The following is a 21,399-nucleotide window of genomic DNA, read 5'->3' on the forward strand; positions in this document are numbered from 1 at the left end:
CATGAAATTTTACGCAGGTCTTTGAGTTACAATTCTCAACGACTCGGACGAAGAGTTTTTTTTGATTACAACTATTTGAAAAAAAAAACAGTCGCGAAATTTTCACTGAAATTAAAATTTTTTTTTGTAAAAATGTCTGTCAAAAATCCAATTATCACTTTTTTTCCTTCGTTCAAGTTCTAAGTTAAGGTGTTAACTAAAACAGGTATTTTTTCACTTTAGCTGTAAGGAGTTATCCCGCCAATGCGGGCGCATCTGATTTTCGAGGAGTCACCAGAAATGGCGTCGCGATGGCCGAGTTGTTGAAAAAAGGCTGTTTTTTACTCAAGGAAATCCATGTAACCCCTTAGAATTAAATAAAGCATTCAGTGAAAGTCGTGAAATCATCGAAAACTTGCTTGATGCGAGTCGTACACCTCTGTTAAAGCGATAACATCGAAAAGGTTAAAGAAATAGAGCTTGAATATCCTTTGGTGGCATCAGGAACAGCAGATCACAACATATCTCATGAATCGACTCAACGGATCGGTTAATGTTTTGGGTGTTAAGCGAGTCCATTTTAGACTCGTACCAAAATAACTGAATGCGCAGACATATTCTAGCATGATTTTGGCTAGATTCTTGACCAAACATGAAACGAAAGTCATCGCTTAACCAGATTATTCGACAGATTTGGTTCATTGTCCCTTTTTTCATTGATCCAATAGACTAAATAATATGCGGGGAAGTGTAATGATCAGAAGTGTGGACTACTCACGATCCGGCTTCGTTCACAAGTTCAACTATTGTTAAAGTTCTTCTTATAACTATCAGCTTTTCAAAAATTAAAACAGATCTCTCAAATTAATCCAGATCTCTGATCATACTTCTGTCATAAAAAAAGTTTGAATCCGAAAGCCTTGTGATCATCCTGGTTGGTCAACGGTGGCCCTATAGTCTAATAACTTTCACCCCTTCGTAAGTTATGACAAAACTTTCAGCAAATTTTTGCCATCAAAAGCAATCTTATTTCGGGTCGGTTCGAAACTTGTAGGTCCCTACGCTGGTTTGATAATATTATGGCTCTCAAAAAGTGGGGATATAACTCAGGGAAAAGCATTTAGAAGATATGTAAGAGGTTTTGGTAGAGAGGGTAGGTTTTGGAAGACAAACGCTCCAGTGGAAAATATTATGAAAACTTTGAAAGTTTCAAGAACAGATCCTTTCAAAGGGAAATGGATTCAGTGACTTCCAAAACCGCTGGGAAAAAATGTAAAATATCGATGGGGTTATCATACTCTACTACTCTTGCAGAAACATCAAAATTATCGTTCGGCTTCGAATTTAATTAGAAAATTTAGATAAAACTTCCGGAACTAATTTTGAAGAATGCAATCGAGTAGACAGTCTGTGGTCAGATAAAATTCGGATCCATTTCGGTTACACAGACGCGACGGTCATAGGAATCAAATGATCTAATCACATCGCTTTGTTCACTTAAAAAAATGCTTCATATTATAACAAGTAAAGAAGAGATAAGATCGGGTATAAACGAACATTTCATACTCTTGCAACTTGCAAGGATTAAAGCCAGGGATGTTATCTTCAGGTGCATAAGGTTTGTACGTTATATGGGGTTTAGGACAGGTTTTTTAACTCGATTTCCAAGCAAAAATATGCATCGCTATAAGAAAAACATGTTCTCTCATTTTTATTACGACAACTCACGTTTGGCCGATATGTTTGGAATAAAGTCATCCTGAGGAAATCTTTATATTAGGTATATGGGAACTAGGGAAAGTATTGACTCGATTCAACCCATTTATGGTACACAGATATAGTACTATTAGGAAAGGATTATCTCTGAATTTCAATTATTTATCTCACACATTGACCGATATTTTCGGTAAAAAATCAACTATAAGCACCGGGTACCTATACTTTGTCTACAAGAGTATAAAAACTGAGATGTTTTAGACTACCGAAAAATAATAACACGTAAATTAAATATTGCCACACCAGATTTATCTCTATTCTTCGAAGTTTTGCAGCTACCCTTGTAAATAATACGTCATAGATTACGCGATTTAAAAAAATACATGCTTTCAGCGCCCACCTCAGCGATCTCGGTTTCTCATATTCCCCACAGAATAAGAAATGATTACTAATTTCATTTAGCCTTCGCTAATTTCTAATTAAACTCGATGACCTTTAGGAAAACTTTTTCAATTAATACATACATATATTCTTACCAAACCGCACCTTATGTCATCACTGAACTTGAACCATAAATCAACATTCTATATAGGAAAGCTAAGTAGGTATGTAAGGTATGTTTTATATACACAATTTTGAGTTTATACCTGCATGAAAACATACACACATAGTACATACATACTATGTACATACGATTTTTTGGAATATATAAATCAACATTTGTCCAATTATGCAGCCCTACTTGAGGATCAGCTGAATCATACAACCAACGAAAGGTGGGTAGATGAGTTTAAATGTGCAAAGATACATACATACATATACAATGTATGTACATATATAAAAACAATCATCAGTGAGTAAGCATAGTAAGTAAGAACACAGCTTGAAGTTTCGGTGATAGATCCACTCCGCTCAGCAATCACCACTACCGCTCATACCAAACATACAAACATATCTATGCAGTTATGTATCTCATCAGCATACGCACCGTCAACGGCACACATCGCGCGTAGCACATCAGTAGTTGGCGCAGCGGGGCCGGACGCAAGCCTGTCCAAACACTGGGCCACGCTAAACGCGAACTGCTTTGACTGACAGCCGTCAACAACAGCAATTGAATAGCTTCAGCGCAGGCGATAAGCGACCGGTAGCAGAGCGTCGATATTCTCTGCGGACTTGATGACATCATTTTCGGTCGAGTGGGGGATAACCAGGAAGCAGCGGGTTGCGATGGTAAGTAAGTAAGGTTAGTGCACACTCGGCTCACTTCACGTTTGCTCTCTTTTCGGAAGAGTTGCTGTTGCTGCTATTTGATGTCATCTGTTTTGTATGTTCTTTATGCATTAAGCTTTTGTTTTCCTCGCATTCATTTGTTTGTATGTATGTAAATGAGTATTTATTTGTAACAAATTGTTTACACAGCCGAGGCGCAGAGTTGTAAATCACTTACGGGATAGTTAGTGAGATTTTTGAGGTTGGAATTGTACTGTTATTTGCATAACTGGACTTATGGATCATATGTATTTTAGCATCTTTTTTATATCTTACTATAGATATTACTTAAATAAATATTTTTCTTAAATTTTTTTCTAATTTTATTTTTAAATATTTTTAAAATTTTTTGTTTATTTTAATATTTTTATTTTTTAATCTGAAATTTTAATTTATTTAAGATCTTGTAGATATTCGGATTTTCTTGACTTCAGTATTTATAGAGCAACGAAATAATAATGAATTCAATTTCTAAAATTTTTGATTTAAAATTAAAAACAAATTAAAATTCCTTTGTTAATTCAATTAAACTTTTTATGTTGTAATAAAAAAAAATTATGTAAAATTATTAATGTATAAAAATTGTGAAAATTTAAGTAAAACTTGTAATGCATAAATATTTTGGAAAAAAGTATTAATTAATAATTATACACATTTTTTTTTTCAAAAGTGTTTACAACTAGTTTTCCACTTTTTTTTTAAATTTTTTTTCCAAAAAAATACAAAAAAAAAATTACAAAAAATGTGTGAAAAATTCTTTAATATAGCATTTTTTCTTAATTGAAATACAGTTGAGCTTCCCTAACTCGAATCACCATAACCCACAAAAGAACTTCGAGTTAAAGAAACTTAGACTTTTGGAGATAAAGCCTTGAAAACACACCTCACACAACGGGTTTTTCAATAGGGACGCTACAAAAGTAGACCGATAGAGACAGAAAACGACGCCATATTTTTTCACTCTTTTAACATTTCTCTTCAGGAAGATTTGCCATTTCATCGATCCAACAACGAATCGAAATTATTAAAATTTACTACCGAAATTCAGAGTCAGTGGCGGAACTTTATGAGCGCTACGTCCAATTTATGGTCGTCATAATCGTCCTGCCAGATCAACAATTGATCGTTTAGTTGAAAAATTGGAATCCACAGGCACAGTAAAAAAATGAATTGGGCTGAGCAACAACTTGAAATCGATCCGTATTTTCATCGAAAATTCATCTTCAGCAATGAGGCTCATTTCTGGCCGAATGGCTTTGTCAATAAGAAAAATATTCGTTATTGGTCAGGCAGCAATCCAGACGTACTCCTTGAGTCACCATTGCATTCCGAAAAAATTACGGTTTGGTGCGGTTTATGGGACAGCGGTGTCATTGGGCCGTACTTCTTCCGTGTTGATGAAGACCGGCACGTTACTGTGAATGGGACGATTCCCGATAACCGAATATTTTTGGCCCGAAATGGATGATGTGGACTTGGAAAATACAAGTATGTTTCAACAGGACAGCGGCATAAGCCACAAAGCGAATTTCACAACCGATTTATTAAAAACCGAGTTTGGTAAACATGTTATCTCAAGAAATTGCCTAGTAAATTGGATGCCTCGGTCGTGGGATTTGACGCCGTTAAACTATTTCCTGTGGGCCTACGTCAAGTCTATGATCTATACTAACATGCCAGCGACGATTGATGAAATTCGTACGAATATCGGAAATGAAATTGCAGCAGTATCGAACGATTTATGCTTGAAAAGCCTGTTCTGGCCATGCAAAAGAAATCGAGTTCCATACATAATGGCATCGAATCTATTTTCACAGTAATAAAGAAGACTTTTGTAGTGCTCTTATTGAAAGCCCCGTTACTACACAAAAGTTAAGTAAACGCTGTTGAAATAATTAGCTTTGCTTCAAAGGTAACAAAGGGCAGCTGACAAATCTACATACATATGAACATACATTTATGTAGATGCTTTACGCTTATTAGCAATAAATGAGTCAGAAACGAAATAGCAATCTCCAATTGTAGAGAAACATGAGTGTCTGAGTTTCAGAAATTATTTAGTATATGAGATCACTTAGAAAGACTCCGATATACCATATAAATGTATATTAGATTCTCGATATAAAAAACATTTCATATCTGAGAAGTATCTCTTCAAAATTTTTTATAGAGTTTACGGGGTCTCTACGCTATTCTTAATACCGGCATACTTTTTGAGATTTGAAAAAAGCTTTGAAGCTTATATAGTTGATCTTTGGTTAATCGAAAAGATAAATATATATTTTCTTTGTCAAGTGCGGTGTTTTTTGCCTAAAAAGTCGGTGCTATTGATAAGGCTGGAAGATTTACCCCCTCGAAATTGCGGTATGTTCGAATATAAATTACGTTGTGATCTTGTTGTCGGACGTTCAACTCTTTACAAAGCGTATCCGACCCGTTCAACCTAAACCCAATGCTCCTCATGAACTTGCGTTATCTAGTTGGTTAATACTTTTTCATAGATATGTTTTTATAGAATCTATAGTCGATTTCAACTAATAAACCTTTTTTAACGTTCTAAATAATTTATATATGAGTTCTTAACTATAGAATTTCGTGGTAGAGGGTTCGATTAGCGTTATCATTCATAGAACTCCATTCCTTCGTAAGCCATATTCGTCATGAGCAAATTGTCGAACAATGCTGCCGCTCACTATGTAAGAATCGTCATGGTTGACGAAAATAAGTATGATGTACATATAAAAAAAGCGGCAAAATCTACAGAACGATGAGCTATGGTCAGTGCAAACCGACTGATTCAGAAGTTTTTACCAGATAAATAAAGGACGATATATATTTAACCTCATTGATATAGTTAAGCGAAGCAGAGGCTACGCTGGCTAGGTCATGTCATCCGAATCGACTACATATAGTATTAAACAGGTCTAGGACTCGATGATTTTTGATCTCTCTTTTTTAGAAAACGCAAACTTACCTATCAAATAAAGGCGGATTCTCACAGGGAATTACTGTCAAAACAGTATACTTCATTGTTTTTGAGCTGGGAGAGACAACAGAGCATCCTATCAAAATCCATTTTATACTGTACGTATTACTGATTACTGTTATGACGCCACGATAACCCCGATAGTATAGTAATTAAGCACCATAAAACGGTAAATTAAAAGAAGTTTTAGAAATGATTTTTACTCACCTTGCGGGGTTAACATTTCTCGATTCTCTGCCATCAGCTTTGGGTGTGGCGACGCTTGAGCTGGCGACATTTTTGCCGTTATCTTTCATTGCTTCGTTATACTTGAAAAGACAGTTAGTAAGTGCCTCAATTAGATCGTGATTAGCTAAATTTTCTGCCTGATTCGGTTGCGGCGCTTTTTCATTGCATTTGTCTGAACGAGGTTCCGGCGCTTTTGCCGTTGTAACTTTACCGGCGTTGCCATCGCCATCGCTTGCGAGCGGTATCATCATATCGACGAACTCGGACTTGAGCATCGAGCACATTTGCTGCATTTGTGATTGCGCGTGTAAGAGTCTCGCACCTGGCGCATGCGTATCACCACCAGCGCCAACGTCGTCAGCCTGGTAGAAGCCCATATTCGGTGTGGTATGAGAGGGTCTAAGCGCTTGCTGCGCTGGTGCACGCACTTTCTGGGCATTACACGCAGCACTGGCTGAGCTGACGGGGCCGACGGTGCTGACGCGAGAGCTGCGCGGTGTGCGTGCCGAATTGGTAGGCGTGGCTGAGGGAGCTGGTGGTGGAGAGTTCAGCGGATTGCGGCGTTTCTTTAGCAATTTAGACTTATCGGCATGCATGTCGGCGCGGCTGCTGGAGAGACTCTTAGCGCGCGTGGATAGAATGCCGCGACTTGTGGTGCGCAGCGGTGATACGCGCGACGACGGCAGTCGTGAGGTGCTGGCGCGTGAGGTGTGACGCGAAGAAAATGTGCTGCGCGCTTGTTGCTGCGCTTGCAATTGCTTGCGCGTCAGCGGTTTTGGTGCCGGTAAGCTGGGTTGTTTCGGTTGTTGTTGTTGTTGGTGTTGCTTTTGTTTTTCCTGCAGCTTCAGTTCGTCCTTGCGATCGAGCATTTTCTGCTGCTGCAATTGTTGTTGATGCAACTGCTGTTGTTGCTGTTGCTCGATAATGCAGCGCTGATGTTCCTCCAGTTGTTGTTTCAGTTGTTTTTGTAAATTGCTTGATTGTTTGAAAATTTGCTCGGCTGAAACTTTGTGGCTGATCGTCTTCGGCTCGCAGCGTCGCTCATCGCGCTTGGCGAGTTGTTGTTGGCTGTGTGGCTTTTGTTCCTCATATACTTGCTGCAGCAGCAATTGTTGTTGTTGTTGTATGTGTGTATCGTAGTTTTCGGTGCGTTCACGCAGCGCTTTCTGTTGCTGACGCTTCGGTTGTTGTTGCTTCATTTGCAGGTTCAGCAATTGCTGTTGTTGTTGCTGTTTGCTCAACTTCTGCGGCTTGTAATGCATTTGTTGTTGTTGTCGTTGCTGTTGTTCAAGTTTTTCCAACTGCTGCTGCTCGGTATTGTGTTGTTGCTGCTCTTTCTTGCTATTGCATTGATTTTGTTGTAGTTGCTGTTGTTGCCATTGTTGTTGTTGTTGCTGTTGCTTTTGTTGTTGCTGCTGCTGTTGCTGCTCATTCACCTTATTCTTGTCCGGCTTCATGGCAATCACAACATCAAAACTGCTCGAATTGCCCTCAAAACTCGCGAAATCCGAACCGCTCTCACTGGCAACATCGTCACCGTCCTCTCGGTTGCCGTCGCCATCGGCGCCAGCGTCGCCGTCAGCAGCACTTTCGCCATCGCCGTTCTCGTCCAACTTGAAGCTATCAAACACAACAATTTTGCTGCCATTAATTTTAATGTTGCTACCGCTGTTGTTGTTGTTGTTGTTGTTATTTATGTTGCCACTCTTGTTCTTAATCTTGCCGTTATAGCCATCACGGAAGTAGCGCACCGCATCGCTGCCCTCATTGGGCTCACTACGTTCGGTTGCCTCGCTGGGGTCAGTCATTTCGGTGGGCTCGGTCGCCGCATCTCTGGCTTGGTCATCATCCACATCGCCATCGTCAACACCATCGGCATTATCGTCATCGTCATCTTCATCGATATCGTCGTTGCCATCGTTGGCATCGTCGTCGTTCTCGAATCCATCATCATCATAATAATTATCATCGTCATTATCGTCGGCGCTAAGCTCACCGATTGCCGTCTCGAAAGCATTCGCTGTGCCGTCTGTGCCGCCGAAGAATGCGGCTGCTTCGTTGTTGCGTTTGGTCGATTCACAGTTCGACTGGCGATGCCGGTTACGCTGCCGTTCAGTTTGCTTGGACGCTTTCAACTCTACGGTCGTACGTCAGTCGTATTCGCAAGCGAGTTGGTTAGTTTTCAATTATCGTGTATCGAGCGACAATTCATCGAGCGGGTTTTGTGTTTTCATATATGTGTACGTATGTATGTTTGGTGCATATGTAATGCGTAGAGAATATAACAATTGCATATTAGTTAATGGAAATACAAGAGCAAAAACAAAAACAAAAAAATAAAAAAAATTATGGTCATACAAAGTAATGGAAAATAATAATTAAAATAGAGAAAAGTGCGTGTTGTCACAAAGTAATTATTTTCTAACAATTAGCGACTTGAAGCGAAGTACATATGTACATTCGATGTACATGTTATGTACACATATAGTGTAGTACATATTTAATTAATGTATTTGTGTAAATGTATGTGTATGCAAATTGGAGACGCAAATCGATCAGCTGGCATTGTGTACAAAGATATTACATTAATTTAAGAAATTTTGTGCTTTTTCGCTTAATTGCTTTAAATGGTGTTTTAGCTGTATGTTCAAAGACGTTCAATGAAGAATATGAAAATAGTTATTTTTTCGTGAGCACAAAAACAAAAAAACTAAAAAAAAATTTTTATGCCTAATTTGAGCTATATATGTATATATTATCGTTTAATTTTTTTCTTTTTTTTGAGTTTCAAGCTTAAATATTAAAGTGGCACCGGAAATAAAGCTTCTTTTATTGTGCTCAAACTTGACCCGGACTGACAAAAGAAAATACATTTTTATATATTTTAATACAAATCTGTGTCTGCTTTCAAAAAAGACTCAAAAATAGACCTTATGTTATTATGATCAAAATTGACCCGGACTGTCAAAAAATCCATTTTCATATATTTTAATACAAATCTTTGTTATCGCAAACAAAAGAGACTCGGAAATAAGGATTATTTTATTATGATCAAATTTGACTCGGACTGACAAAAGAAAATACATTTTTTAACATTTTAATACAAATATGTGCTTGTTTACAAAAATGACTTGGAAATAAAGCTTATTTCCTTGTGATCAATTTTGACCCGGACTGACAAAAAATAGAGTTTCATGTATTTTATTACAAATCTTTGTTATCGCTTTCAAATAAGACTTGAAAATAAAGCTTATTTTATTATGATCAAATTTGACCCGGACAATACTTCTTCATATACATACATATTTTTATACAAATCGTTAGCGCTTTCAAAAAATACTCGGAAATAAAGCTTATTTTATAGTGATCAAATTTGGACCGGACTGATAAAAATTACACATTTTCATGTATTTTATTACAAATCTATGCTTGTTTTCAAAAGAGACTCGGAAATAAAGCTTATTTTATCGTGATCAAATTTGGACCGGACTGATAATAATAATACATTTTCATATACATATTTTAATGCAAATCTTTGTTATCGCTTTCAAAAAAGGCTTTTCGACAAATACATACCACACTTGCTAGAAAATTTTATAGAAAACTATGTACACTTATTATTTTGGGTGTTTTCGAAAAGAACGATAATTGGGGCAATTGGAGATCTTCAAAACCAGCGAAATTTTAATTTTAACTTTTCCGTTATTTTGTGAATATACCTCGCAAGCCTTGGCTGGGACGGGTTTAGGATTATTTTTGGAGCGCCATTCGCTAGATAGTTTGCTGGAATGCATCGACGTAATATTGTAGGTTTATGAATATGACGTCGATACAGTCCAAGTCTCATCACCAGTAATTAAGCGTTTGATGAATCTAGGCCACTCAGCTGTGTTGTATAGTAATCTCTGCTCTTCAGAAGATTCAGATTTAGCACTAACACGCTTCATACTCAAAACAAGTTGATCCATAAGAGACGTTGAGATTTTCTGCTATATTTCTGTTGCCAACGCGATGATTTTCTAACACTTTTTCTTAATTTCAAGCAAACTTGTTCTTATTTTTTTTGGTATAAATGGCCAGACAAACCTTTATCGATCGATTTATTGGAGTAAAATTGCGCTACGTTAACTTGATACTAATTTGGGTATTAATATCAACTAAAATCAGTCTGTCTATGCGATATTTAGAGGGTTTCAAAAACCTTTACCTTAATCTCGTCGCTTTGTGGTTAATTTTTGGAAAATTATAACTCTAATTATATCCATTTTATGCATATTTGAAAAATCATACAGAACGAGCATTACAAATACATTTTATACATAATTGACGACAGCGCCACCTGGTGGGGGAATGTAATTTTTTTTGAGATATCCGATAGGATCTTTAGGCGAAATTTATTTTTGAATGGCTGCCATGGGTTTTAGGAACGGAATTCGTACCTTTTATAAAGGAAGTTTCAACGTACAAAATTCTTCTTTTGCCATTTTTATTGATGCTTTAACTCTTATAAAAGTTCTGAAGTCAAATGAGTGATGGAATGCGATACAAGATCAGTAATTTTAAAAGTATGCTGTTATTAAAATCTTTCCATTTTTAAACAATACTAGAGGATATTCGAAGATATAAAACCATATAATAACTTTAGAGTCGATATGACACATTTTAGGTTCATATCGTAAAGGTCTTTTCAATGATCTACAGGGTTTTCCAATAATTCTGATATGATAAAAAAAAAACCCAATTAGTGTTTGTTAAGGAAATTGAAATATCTTTTTTTATTTAATGTAAAGTACAATCGATACAATCAAGTTCTGAATATAACATGATCTCCCGCATTTATTTTGCAGGAATGATTTCGATGAACCCAATTTTCGAGTACTTTTTCCACTAAATCAAGTCGTATGTCATGAATAGCACATTCAATATTGATATGTAAAACTTGAAGAGAGTCTGGTTTATTGTAAGGACCACCGACTTCTTCATATTACTCTCCAAGAAGTAGTGTAATGATGTTAAATCACAACTTCTAGAAGGCTATTCAATGTCACGATTTCTTGAAATAATCGAATATCCAAACTTTTCCCGTAATAATTCGGTTGTTGTACGTGCTGTGTGGCATGCAGCCCCATCTTCTTGGAACGAGCTGTTGTCAAGATTAACTTCTTAGATTTCTTCCATTGGCTGCAACGGTGTCATCAGCTTAATTTCGAAAGAAGTACGGACCGAGGAATCCACCAGAGCAAAAACCACTCTGTCAATTTAGGTGAATGTAATGGTTTTTCGTGAATAAATTGCGGGACTTCTCCGCACAAGAAACGAGAGTCTTGTTTATTTATCACACCACTTAGATGAAAGTGAGTCTCATCGAAGAAGTTGATTTTCTTAAAAAAAATAGTTATCGTTTTCAAGTTGTTCCAAAGCAAAATCAGTAAATTCACGGTGTTCCAATTGATTCAATTCTTGAGTGAGAAAATTTTTATGCGGATGCAAGCTCAAATCTTTTCTCAAAATTCGCCAGGTTGTGGTTTGAGATAATTCTAATTCTTGAGAACTTCTTGGAATCGACAAGTTGTCTTAAAACAACAAATTGGTCTTCAGCAACACTTGTCTGAACGGCAGCAATACTCTCATTACTTCGAACGGTTCTTATTGGCACTGGAACATTATGTAATGAAAATGTGCGCTCGAAATTTTCAATGGCCGAAACGGAGCTTAGAAATCATGTCATTCCTATTGGATAACCCGGTATATTTGAGTTTAGATTTTGTTTGAACCCCACCGAAAGTGCAACTGTGGTCTAGGCTTATGGAATAAAGCTAGATAAAGGATGAGTTTAACCACTTTCAGGGTTTATATATTTTGCCCATAAAACGTATATACGAATACATATACTATATATGTATGTATATATTGTATATAAATTTATATAAACATAATAATTAAGAAGTCTAGACCAATCCGCAAATTGACACAAAAAAGTGCAAAATATTATGAAAATACAAAGTATATAAATTAGCAACTTTTGCTCTCTCCGGTTTTTTGCTATTATGTTTTAAATAATTTATATATGTGCAAGTATATACATATATGAATTTATATAAACATTTGTATGTAGAAAAGCATGCGAGCGATGCGATCTCAGCGGGTGGCTTTTGTGGTTTTGTTGCTGACATTGAATAGTTTTCTAATGTTACCGACTCATTTTCCCGACTGCATGCATATTCAAGTGCTTTGAAACGCAATTTACGCTACACGAAGGGGGGCCCCAAATGGGGTTGCAGTGATATATGGTTGCGTATTAATATTTAAATCTTAGTATATGTAGTACTATGTTTTTTCTTTGCTATTTGTGCTGCATAGGGCATTTTTAAACAACCCTTAAGAAAGTGGACGAGCTATAAAACTTTAGGGGTGTGTGGGTTAAAAAAGAGAGGAGGGTTTGAAAAACATATTAGCTAAAATAGCAGTTAGGTACCTTGGGCGTTGGCTCAGGCTTTACTATATTAGTGGTTTGAATTTTTATTCTTAAAATTTTGGTGGTGCTGAAGCTGGGCTTTCGAGATATTTTGTTATTTTTTTTAATTTTTTTATTTAAAAAAAATTTCTATTAGGTCAAAATTTCTAAAAATTTTTAAACTATATTCGTTCTATAAACGCAAAGCCCAAATTGCTTTGAGATATCTTCTTAAGCGCGCCACTGTACATAGCATTTCTTAAATTCTGCTTGCTTTCATGGTAGATTCTTTGCCCGAAAAAATGTGTAATTTTGTAATTTTTGCAATTTAAGGCAATATATCCCCTGATGATAACATTCCCGTAAGCATAAAGGGCACGACTCAGCTGGACTTCGTCGCGCCAATGATAGTTATTTTAGCTTTCAGACGGTTTGAATAGTACAATGGAGGCATATTAAGGCACAAATGTTGATATTGTGGGTACATTCATATATATGTACATACATACATATATGTGTCCATAAATAAGAGTAACTGTGCTTATATATACATACATACACATATGTACATATGTATATACATACATATACATATATGTATTCTGTATGCATTTTCCTCTTAGTCCGCTATGGGCCGTTACGTAGTACCGGTAGTGAAATGATCGATAAAGCTCATAATTTCCATTACATATGATGCCGCTATTTCTATTTGTGCACACAACCACACATATGTACATACATACATGTAGACACACATTCACACAAACCCTTTTGTAAGCACTTTCCATTTGTTTTTCTTTTCCATTCTAATGCATATTTATACTCACCTTCGGCGCCAGCACGCACTTTGTCGCCATTGCCACTGTATTTTTCCGGATTTACTCTCTTCGTTTGCTCACCTTCTGCCAGTGAAATTAAATTACTGCTGAAAGCATTGAGTAGTTCTTCAATTGTTTTAGAAGCATTCTATGAAAAAATCAACAAAAAATATTTCATACTTCACTCTAAGGAAAAAAATCAAACTTAGAAATCTTAAATCTATATTTTTCAATCAACTAAAAATTCTTTTTTACACAAAGAGCGTAAAAATATACAAATTTTCCAATAGGAAACGCGCAACGCCAACACGAAACCAAAATCGTCTGCAGTTAATTTCCAGTGAAATAAAAAATAGAAAAAAATTACAAAAAAAACAATACAACAACGAAAGTGTAGCCAACGCCTGCAGCAACAACAACAAAAGTAATCAACATAAAACAACAACAGCAGCAACAGCTACCGAAACGCTCAACAAGTGATTCCTTGGCTTTGTTAACTCACCTTCGCAATTTTACTTCGGCACAAAGCTCGGCTGTTCGCCGAACTTCGCGGGTGAAAGGAAAAAGATTAAACGTGCAAATCGTGCGTAGACTATACGAGGAGCAACAGGCTTGATAACAGTAAATTTAATTTTCAAGGGAGCATAAATCAGCAGACAAAATGGTGAGTAATTGAAGTAACGTTGGAGAACATGTTGAATTTGCCAAATATACAGTTTATAGCACAGTGTTGCAAAAGCATATTTGTTGACATATTTTTTAATAGTCAGACAAATTTGTTGGAAAAAATACAAACAATTTGATTTTCAAAGCAAAAGCAAGCAATTTGTTGGCATTTTTGTTTGGAAATTTTTCATAGTGCTTATTTGGAAACAAGTCTCATAGAAAGCATTGTTTTTGTATTTTTTATTTATTTTATACAGTCTATTGTTTTTATTGTTTTACAGTCTTTTGTGCTGGTGTTAATGGTCTGTTTTTATTGTTTTTATTGATTTTATGGACCTTGCAAATTAGCATCTGAATAGAAGCGTTGATTATGTGTCGAAATCAGAGATTGAATTGAATTTGCTTTTATTTTAATTTATGATAAAATAAAAATATAAATATAGACATAAATTGAGGGTAAAACTTAGTTTGTAAAAAGGTTTGCACAATTTTCATTTTCTAATTTTTTGAATAAATGTTTTTTTTAAAAAATGTAATAAAAAAAAATAAATAAAAATAATAGAAACTTCGCATGAAAAACAATTTTAATATTTTTTTTTAATACAAATGTTTATTTTTTTTATTAAAAATAGAAAACGTAAACATTTTTATTAAAAAAAATTAAAAAGTTGTATTTCATACGAAGTTTCTATTATTTTTATTTATTTTTTTATTACATTATTCAAAAAAAATTTTAAAAAGTTGTTTAAAAAAATGTACTACTCTTTTTATTCAAAAACAAAAAAAAATTAAAAGTAATAAAAATTTCGTATAAAAAAAAAAAATAAAATAAAATAAAATGTTTAATTTTTTTTTCAATAACATTTTTTTTTTGTAAAAAAAAATTAGAAAATTGTATTTCACTAGGATATTTTATTATTTTTAATTTATTAGGTTTGTAAACTGAAAAATTGGGTTTTACAATTTTTTTGATATTTTTATTTGCGCAAAAAGAGATTTTTGTTAAACTTTTATATATTTTATTTAACAATGTATAAAAGTTCACCTACAAAAATATTATAGTTATTTTATTTCTATATAAAAATTATTTTAATATTTCAAATTATTACTTTAATTATCAAAGGTCTTTAATATCTTCCATCAAAAACAAAATAGTAAAACGTCTAGAATTCAAATTTTTCAATTATTATAAACAAAGTTTTCAGAGCTGCATGACAGCCAGATTTATGAGAAAGTCATAAGAGGAAATTTATCAAAAATTGCTTTAAAAATTATTTTCTAATTAAAGCCTTATATATGAACGTATATAATAATTCACGACTTTAGTTGAAAAACTAAATCTTATTTTTAGTTAGTGAATGCAGATTTTTTATTTTTTTCTCTATTTTACTTGTAAAATTTGTGCGGAAAATGTATTAGCATTATTCAAATGCAATTCTTCATCTTCTTCATGCAATTTCTTAATTTCAAATATAATAAACTGAATTCAGCTAGGAATAATAGTATTGTTCCTAAAACTCTTAATTATATGCTTCTTATGGTGGTCAGAGCGTATGAGTGACATATGTGGAGATCGATGTTGGTATTTTTAAATTACTCATACGCCAAAGCGTCCAAGGAAAATTATATACATAAATATGTATAAGTTGTTATAAGCACTTCCAAGTGAGGCGCAATAATTAAAACAAGTTTAAATTTACAGAATTTAATTCACTTTAACAATTGACGAATGATTTGAAAAATGTTCGATAGACTTGATATCCTAGTCGATATTCAGTTGGACCTTCGAAAAACGGTGTCTAGCGGTGAGGAGGATGACACTACATTGCACTTACACTGAGTAAAAAAATTCCTACAAATACTCTTATATCTTCGACTAATTGCTAAGTCTTCGGTGAATATTCTCTAATGAATTTTTGGAAACTCACATGTGGACATAATCCTTTAGGAGGTTACATGGGTTTCCTATGGTAAAAAACAGCATTTTTCCAACAATTTTTTCTTCATATAAAAAATGAAATATTTTGTTGGAATTTTTTATTGCTACAAATACACTATTAACAAAGAAATTTTGAAATTTTTGGAAAAAATATTTTAAGCTCGGTCACTGCGACGCCATTTTCGGGAACCCTTCGGAAAAAAATGCGCCCGCGTTGGCAGAATAACGCCTTACAGGATCATGTTAAGTGAAAATGATACATGTTTTAGTTAAAACCTTAACTTAAAACTTGGACGAAGGAAAAAAGAACTGAAAATGTTTGGCAGACATTTTCACAAAAAAAAAATGAAAATTTCAGTGAAAATTTCGCGACATCTTTTTCAAATAATTGTAATCGAAAAAATCGTTCGTCCAAGTCTTTACGAATTGTATCTCAAGAACCTATGCAAAATTTTATGAAGATCGGTTTCGAGAAAAAAGCGTTTAAAAACGGTGCACTTAGCCTAGGTAGTCTCGAGTGCACAAGTTCTCAAGGCTGTATCTCCGAAACTATCAGTCGGATCAACTTGAAAATTTAGGACAATATGCAAGAGGTTTTGTAGAATTTAATAAGACAATAATAATATAATAAAATAGTAGATTTTTTGAAACCCGTGAATCCATGGAATACCTTAAATGTAATTTGAGAACCAAAATCTTATAACAAAGAAGGGGTTATATGTCAAGAGCTCTCCCTTAACTTTAGCTTCAGTATACCAGACCACTATAGTATTTTTCACGTATAAGTAGTTGTAGTAAAGGTGGCGGTAGAAAAAGTGCTTTAAAGTACAGCTTCATGCAGAGCGATTGGATTGGTGGTACTGGTTCTGTGGACCTTGTGTGAGCTCAATAACCATTAGTTAGCAGCCAGTACCTGTGTGGCAGTGAAATTTGTCTGGTCTATAGTGGAACCTAAGAGGTCTATTGAACTATTTGCTCTTGGCATGGTTCACATCACTGCACAAACAAAAGACAGTACTTTTCAGGATTCGGTAGAGGATTTTGAAAGAAGTGAAAAATAATATAAAAATAAATAATAAATAGATATAAAGAAGTTAATAAAAGTATTAATACAGAACATCAGCAACTTCAAACGGATTCGAATTATCCTCAAAACGTGAATAAATTCTAGCATATATTCTGGATAATATTTTCTTGCAATATATGCTTAAAGTTGTGAATGTCTCACATAAGTCTGTTCATTTAATTTGTATATGATCATTATTTGCAACTACAGCAGTTCTAAAGCTGCCGAGACAAAAAAATGGCCTCTCAGATAAAGATTCTCTACTGGACTCCTACTAGCAAAACTGCCTATAGAGCAACCTTGGATGAAAGCTGCAGTATTTTATTAGCTTAACTCGGAGATTAGTTTCAAATAATAAAATACTCAGCCGTAAATTGCTTAACAAACACTGAGTGCTCATTCTGAAATCGCTTGATTATAAACTCTATATTCCAATGCAACAACTCTACTTCAATTTTCATTAAGACTCGTTAAGTTTTTTTCTATCACACTATAATATTTCACTTGAACTGTCAACCACATGGCAACAGAATGCATAAGCGCCATATTGCACAACGGTTCATTGTTGACGCAAAGTGTTAACTAAATTAACACTCCGCTGCCAATGGGCGAACAATGAAAGCGAAAGAAATTAAACACGAAACAAACAAAAATGAAATATAGAAAGCAAACAAATATAAAACAAGCAAAAATAGAAATAGAGAACAAAAAGAAAAAATAGAAAATAATATATTAAAAACATTTCAAGTTTGACGGGATTTCTAATATCGTCAAATATTTGCGAAAAGTGATGGCGCAGTTTGCTGGCAAAAGTTACATAAATGAGAAATATTTAAGGCAATCGTGCTAAATTATTTTTGTTTAAACTTTACTACTCCCTTTATTTTGTTAAATTAACACCGAATTTCGCAATGGTTCGAGTACCAAAATATTTACTCACTCAACCTAAGCAATCTTTTAATTTTTACACGTACAAAAATATTTACATACTATATGTACATATGTATGTATGTAAATAAAATACAAGTGCCTAAAGGCAAGAACAACTACTTATGAAGAAAAATATTTAGTTTTGATCGAAAAAAATCTTCATTTAATAGTGTAAATATGCGATACTAGTTTAGCTAATTACAAATAACAAAAAAATCATTTTAGTCGTCCGATCCAGTTGGTTTATGTTCTAAGGGGTTACATGTGTTTATGGGTTTAAAAAATATATTTTTTTTATTGTTTTATTAAATTCTACAACTTCTCTAGAATATTGTCCTAAATTTTGAAGTTGACACGAGCTAATCCATGTATTTGTTTACTTTAGTTGATCCTGTAGGGAGTTATCCTGCGGGCGAAAAAAATGAAACAAATGCATTTTTGAGCACTCAAAACATGGATTTAATGAGTCATTCGCAGTATAGTCTTGAGTTGGCACATAATGACTTCTTGTTATTTCCGTACGAAAAATATTTCTTTATTTTTTAATAGCTTTAACTTTTTTTTAGCTTCCCTTAATTAAATTTTTTGTTGGTTAAATAAAGCTTAAAATCTCACCTTTTTAACATTATATAGCATGACACAATGTGATTGGTAGCACTGGAGATATACGACTGCAACGAAATCTAATTTATTATTACCTATCTAATTATTTACTAAATACGAAAAGACTTTTTAGACTACCCAATATTTTCGAAACTTTCATAAAGCATTTCTTGACCGACTATTCTTTCCGTTTTAAAGATTTAGCTGTCGTTCGAATTTTTAACTTTTGCTTAAATAGCGTCAGTTTAGAGACTTTTTATACTGATTATGTAGTTTTTAGATATAAAAAAAAACGATTAAAAATATTTTCATATCATTAGTTGAAATAAGAGTAAATAAACATATTTGGGGTGCTCACAACCCGTCGTAAAGCATCGTAAAATCGTGAAATTTTAAATTTTTACACTTGTTTAAAAAAATTGTTGTTGGATTTCATACAAAAATGAGTTTACACATTTATAATTCTCAATGCTATGTTTTCGAATCGTTATAACTTATAACTTTATGACACTTGTGAAAACCCTAATTAATTAATAAAAGAGTGAAAGATTAATAATGCAACGCATTTCCTTTGAATACATTTCTGAAGCAAGGGTATAATGATTTGAATGCCAAAACGCTGAAGAAACTAAATGTATTGGAGGCGAAAATTTAGTTTGGACTTATAATAGATTGCCATTAATAATTATCGAGTTTCAATGATTTTGTTCTCATTTTATATTGTTTTGTCCCTGTTACGTATAATTACTTTTTTGTAAGATAAAATCTTAAGTAGTAGCACAGCAAACAAAAAAATCACAGTGCATTTTTCATATAACTGCTTTCATACTTAATATGGATTATATTTAATCTAAAGAAGTTCGATATCAAATTTAATCTGTAAGAAAACCTTCTAACAGGGAAAATATTTAAGTATTATTATAAAGGAATTATTATGCTAGAAATGACTTTGTCTCGTTGAGACTATTATTTTCTACTCTACATATACGTACATATGTATATGTATGTATGTACGTTTCTATAATTATATTTGTCCTTTCAATAATATAGGGTATAAATATAAATGTGCATGAATAACAGCACTTATATTGAAATATACTTTATCTATAAATAAAAAATCCGTAGATTAAATACTTTTTGCAGGGGAACACCAATTCAAATTTGATATAGTATACATAAAAACATATGTAAGTATGTGCAAAATCGCGATTTAATTACTTCGAAATTTTTTCTTGCCAATTTTGACGGAGACGATAAGTGATTTGCAAAAGAGTGTGCCGATTGTGAGAATTTCGGGAAATCAAATAAATAACAAACGGCAGTGTTAAAAAATTGGTATGTCCATACATACATGCATATATATACATATATATATATAAATCTATTTGTAAATGGTTATATATTTTTATATATAAGAATGATTGACACATGATATGACCGATATTTTGACTTTCAACTTTATTGGAGCAAAAACATGCGATAAATGAACAAAAAAATGTTTGATCTATGGACAATCAAAACAAAATAGTCGTAATAAGTAATTATTCAAAAGAAAAACAAAAACAAGAAGAAATGAAGCCATAATACCCTTCACATATGCATATATTATGTCATAAAAGGGTTAAAAATACCTCAATCTTGATTTTGATTAGTTAGTTTGTATGGCAGCTATATGATATAGTGGCCCGATCTGGATAATTTTTTCGGAGTTTATAGTATTGTCTGTGGAAAATAAGCCATGTCAAATTTCATGAAGATATCTTGCCAAGAAAAAAAGTTTTCCATACAAAGACTAAATTTTGAACGATCGCTTTGTATGTCCGCTAGACCCAAAAAAGGACATAAGTAAAATTTCAGAATACCATTTCGAAAACTTAAAGTGCTAAATTGCAAATATACAGACGCACGGAGCTAAACGGACATGGCTAAATCGACTCAGTCCGTCATGCCGATCACTTACTACTGTGGGCAAAAAATAGTAAGACTTTTAAATTTAGTTTCTTTCGAAAACACAACTTTGAGAGGGACGAAATAGAATAAATAAAGAATTTAAAATATAATAATAATATCTATATAATTAGAAAGGGTATCCAACGTTTGCTTTTGCATATTACAAACTTCGTGGCAATCTTAATTATTCTGTTCAGGGTATAATAACAAAAGCAAACATTGCAAAACGTGTGTCAAACAAGCGACCACACTCGAATAACAATCGCTCTTGTTGTTTTTTTGGTGAAATTCGATTATTTTTTTGCGCATTTCTCAAACGGTGTTTGTTGGTTGTTGTTTATTTGCACAGTTATTTGTTTGTTGTTTGCAATTTAGCCTTTTACGCATTATCTTTTGTTACTCTTTATCCTAAGTTTGTTTTTACGCTTCGATTTCTTTTATTTCATAGGCATGTGTGTGTGTGTGTGTGTGCGTATCTAATTCTTTTGCTAACTCTGGCGATGATCTAACAACTGCAATAAAAACTTAGCGTTGATTGTGGCATTTAGCAGAATAGCTTCGATTGCGTAGTTTGGCGTCTGGGAGGAGGGTGGGCTATGTAGACATTCTATAACTTTTATGGTTATCCGTAATTTAAGCAGACTATATACAATATACATATATCATATGAAAGTATATAAGTATGTACATTAATATGAACAAGTATGATAATATATTAATAAACGTGTGCATTAAATTATTCAGTTGCTAGCAGTGAACTAATTGCAAAAGTATACACGAGTTTATGGTATA

At 33.7% G+C, this 21,399-nt stretch overlaps 2 protein-coding genes across 10 annotated transcripts in view; one reads left to right on the forward strand and one right to left on the reverse strand.

Moving 5' to 3' along the window:
• LOC120774289 (calponin homology domain-containing protein DDB_G0272472) overlaps positions 1-21,399 on the reverse strand; it is a 58,859-nt gene that overhangs the window by 4,220 nt on the left and 33,240 nt on the right. For both annotated transcript variants that reach the window (XM_040103795.1, XM_040103794.1), the window contains exons 9-10: positions 13,463-13,601; positions 6,161-8,318 (exon numbers count right to left, since the gene is read on the reverse strand). In XM_040103795.1, coding sequence (XP_039959729.1) covers positions 6,161-8,318; positions 13,463-13,601 — 2,297 coding nt within the window. The remainder of the gene's footprint in view (positions 1-6,160; positions 8,319-13,462; positions 13,602-21,399) is intronic.
• The window catches only part of LOC120774291 (transforming growth factor beta-1-induced transcript 1 protein), a 38,358-nt gene continuing 25,231 nt past the window's right edge, over positions 8,273-21,399 (forward strand). The window contains exons 1-2 of one of the 8 annotated variants that reach the window (XM_040103798.1): positions 8,273-8,429; positions 13,744-14,117. In XM_040103798.1, coding sequence (XP_039959732.1) covers positions 14,115-14,117 — 3 coding nt within the window. In that variant the 5' untranslated portion in view covers positions 8,273-8,429; positions 13,744-14,114. Of the gene's footprint in view, positions 8,430-8,456; positions 8,543-8,572; positions 8,592-13,714; positions 14,118-21,399 lie in introns of those variants that run through there. The other 7 variants (XM_040103801.1, XM_040103799.1, XM_040103797.1 and 4 more) reach the window with 7 other exon arrangements.

The sequence above is a fragment of the Bactrocera tryoni genome, chromosome 4 (assembly GCF_016617805.1).
Source record: "Bactrocera tryoni isolate S06 chromosome 4, CSIRO_BtryS06_freeze2, whole genome shotgun sequence".
Classification (NCBI taxonomy): Eukaryota; Metazoa; Arthropoda; class Insecta; order Diptera; family Tephritidae; genus Bactrocera; species Bactrocera tryoni.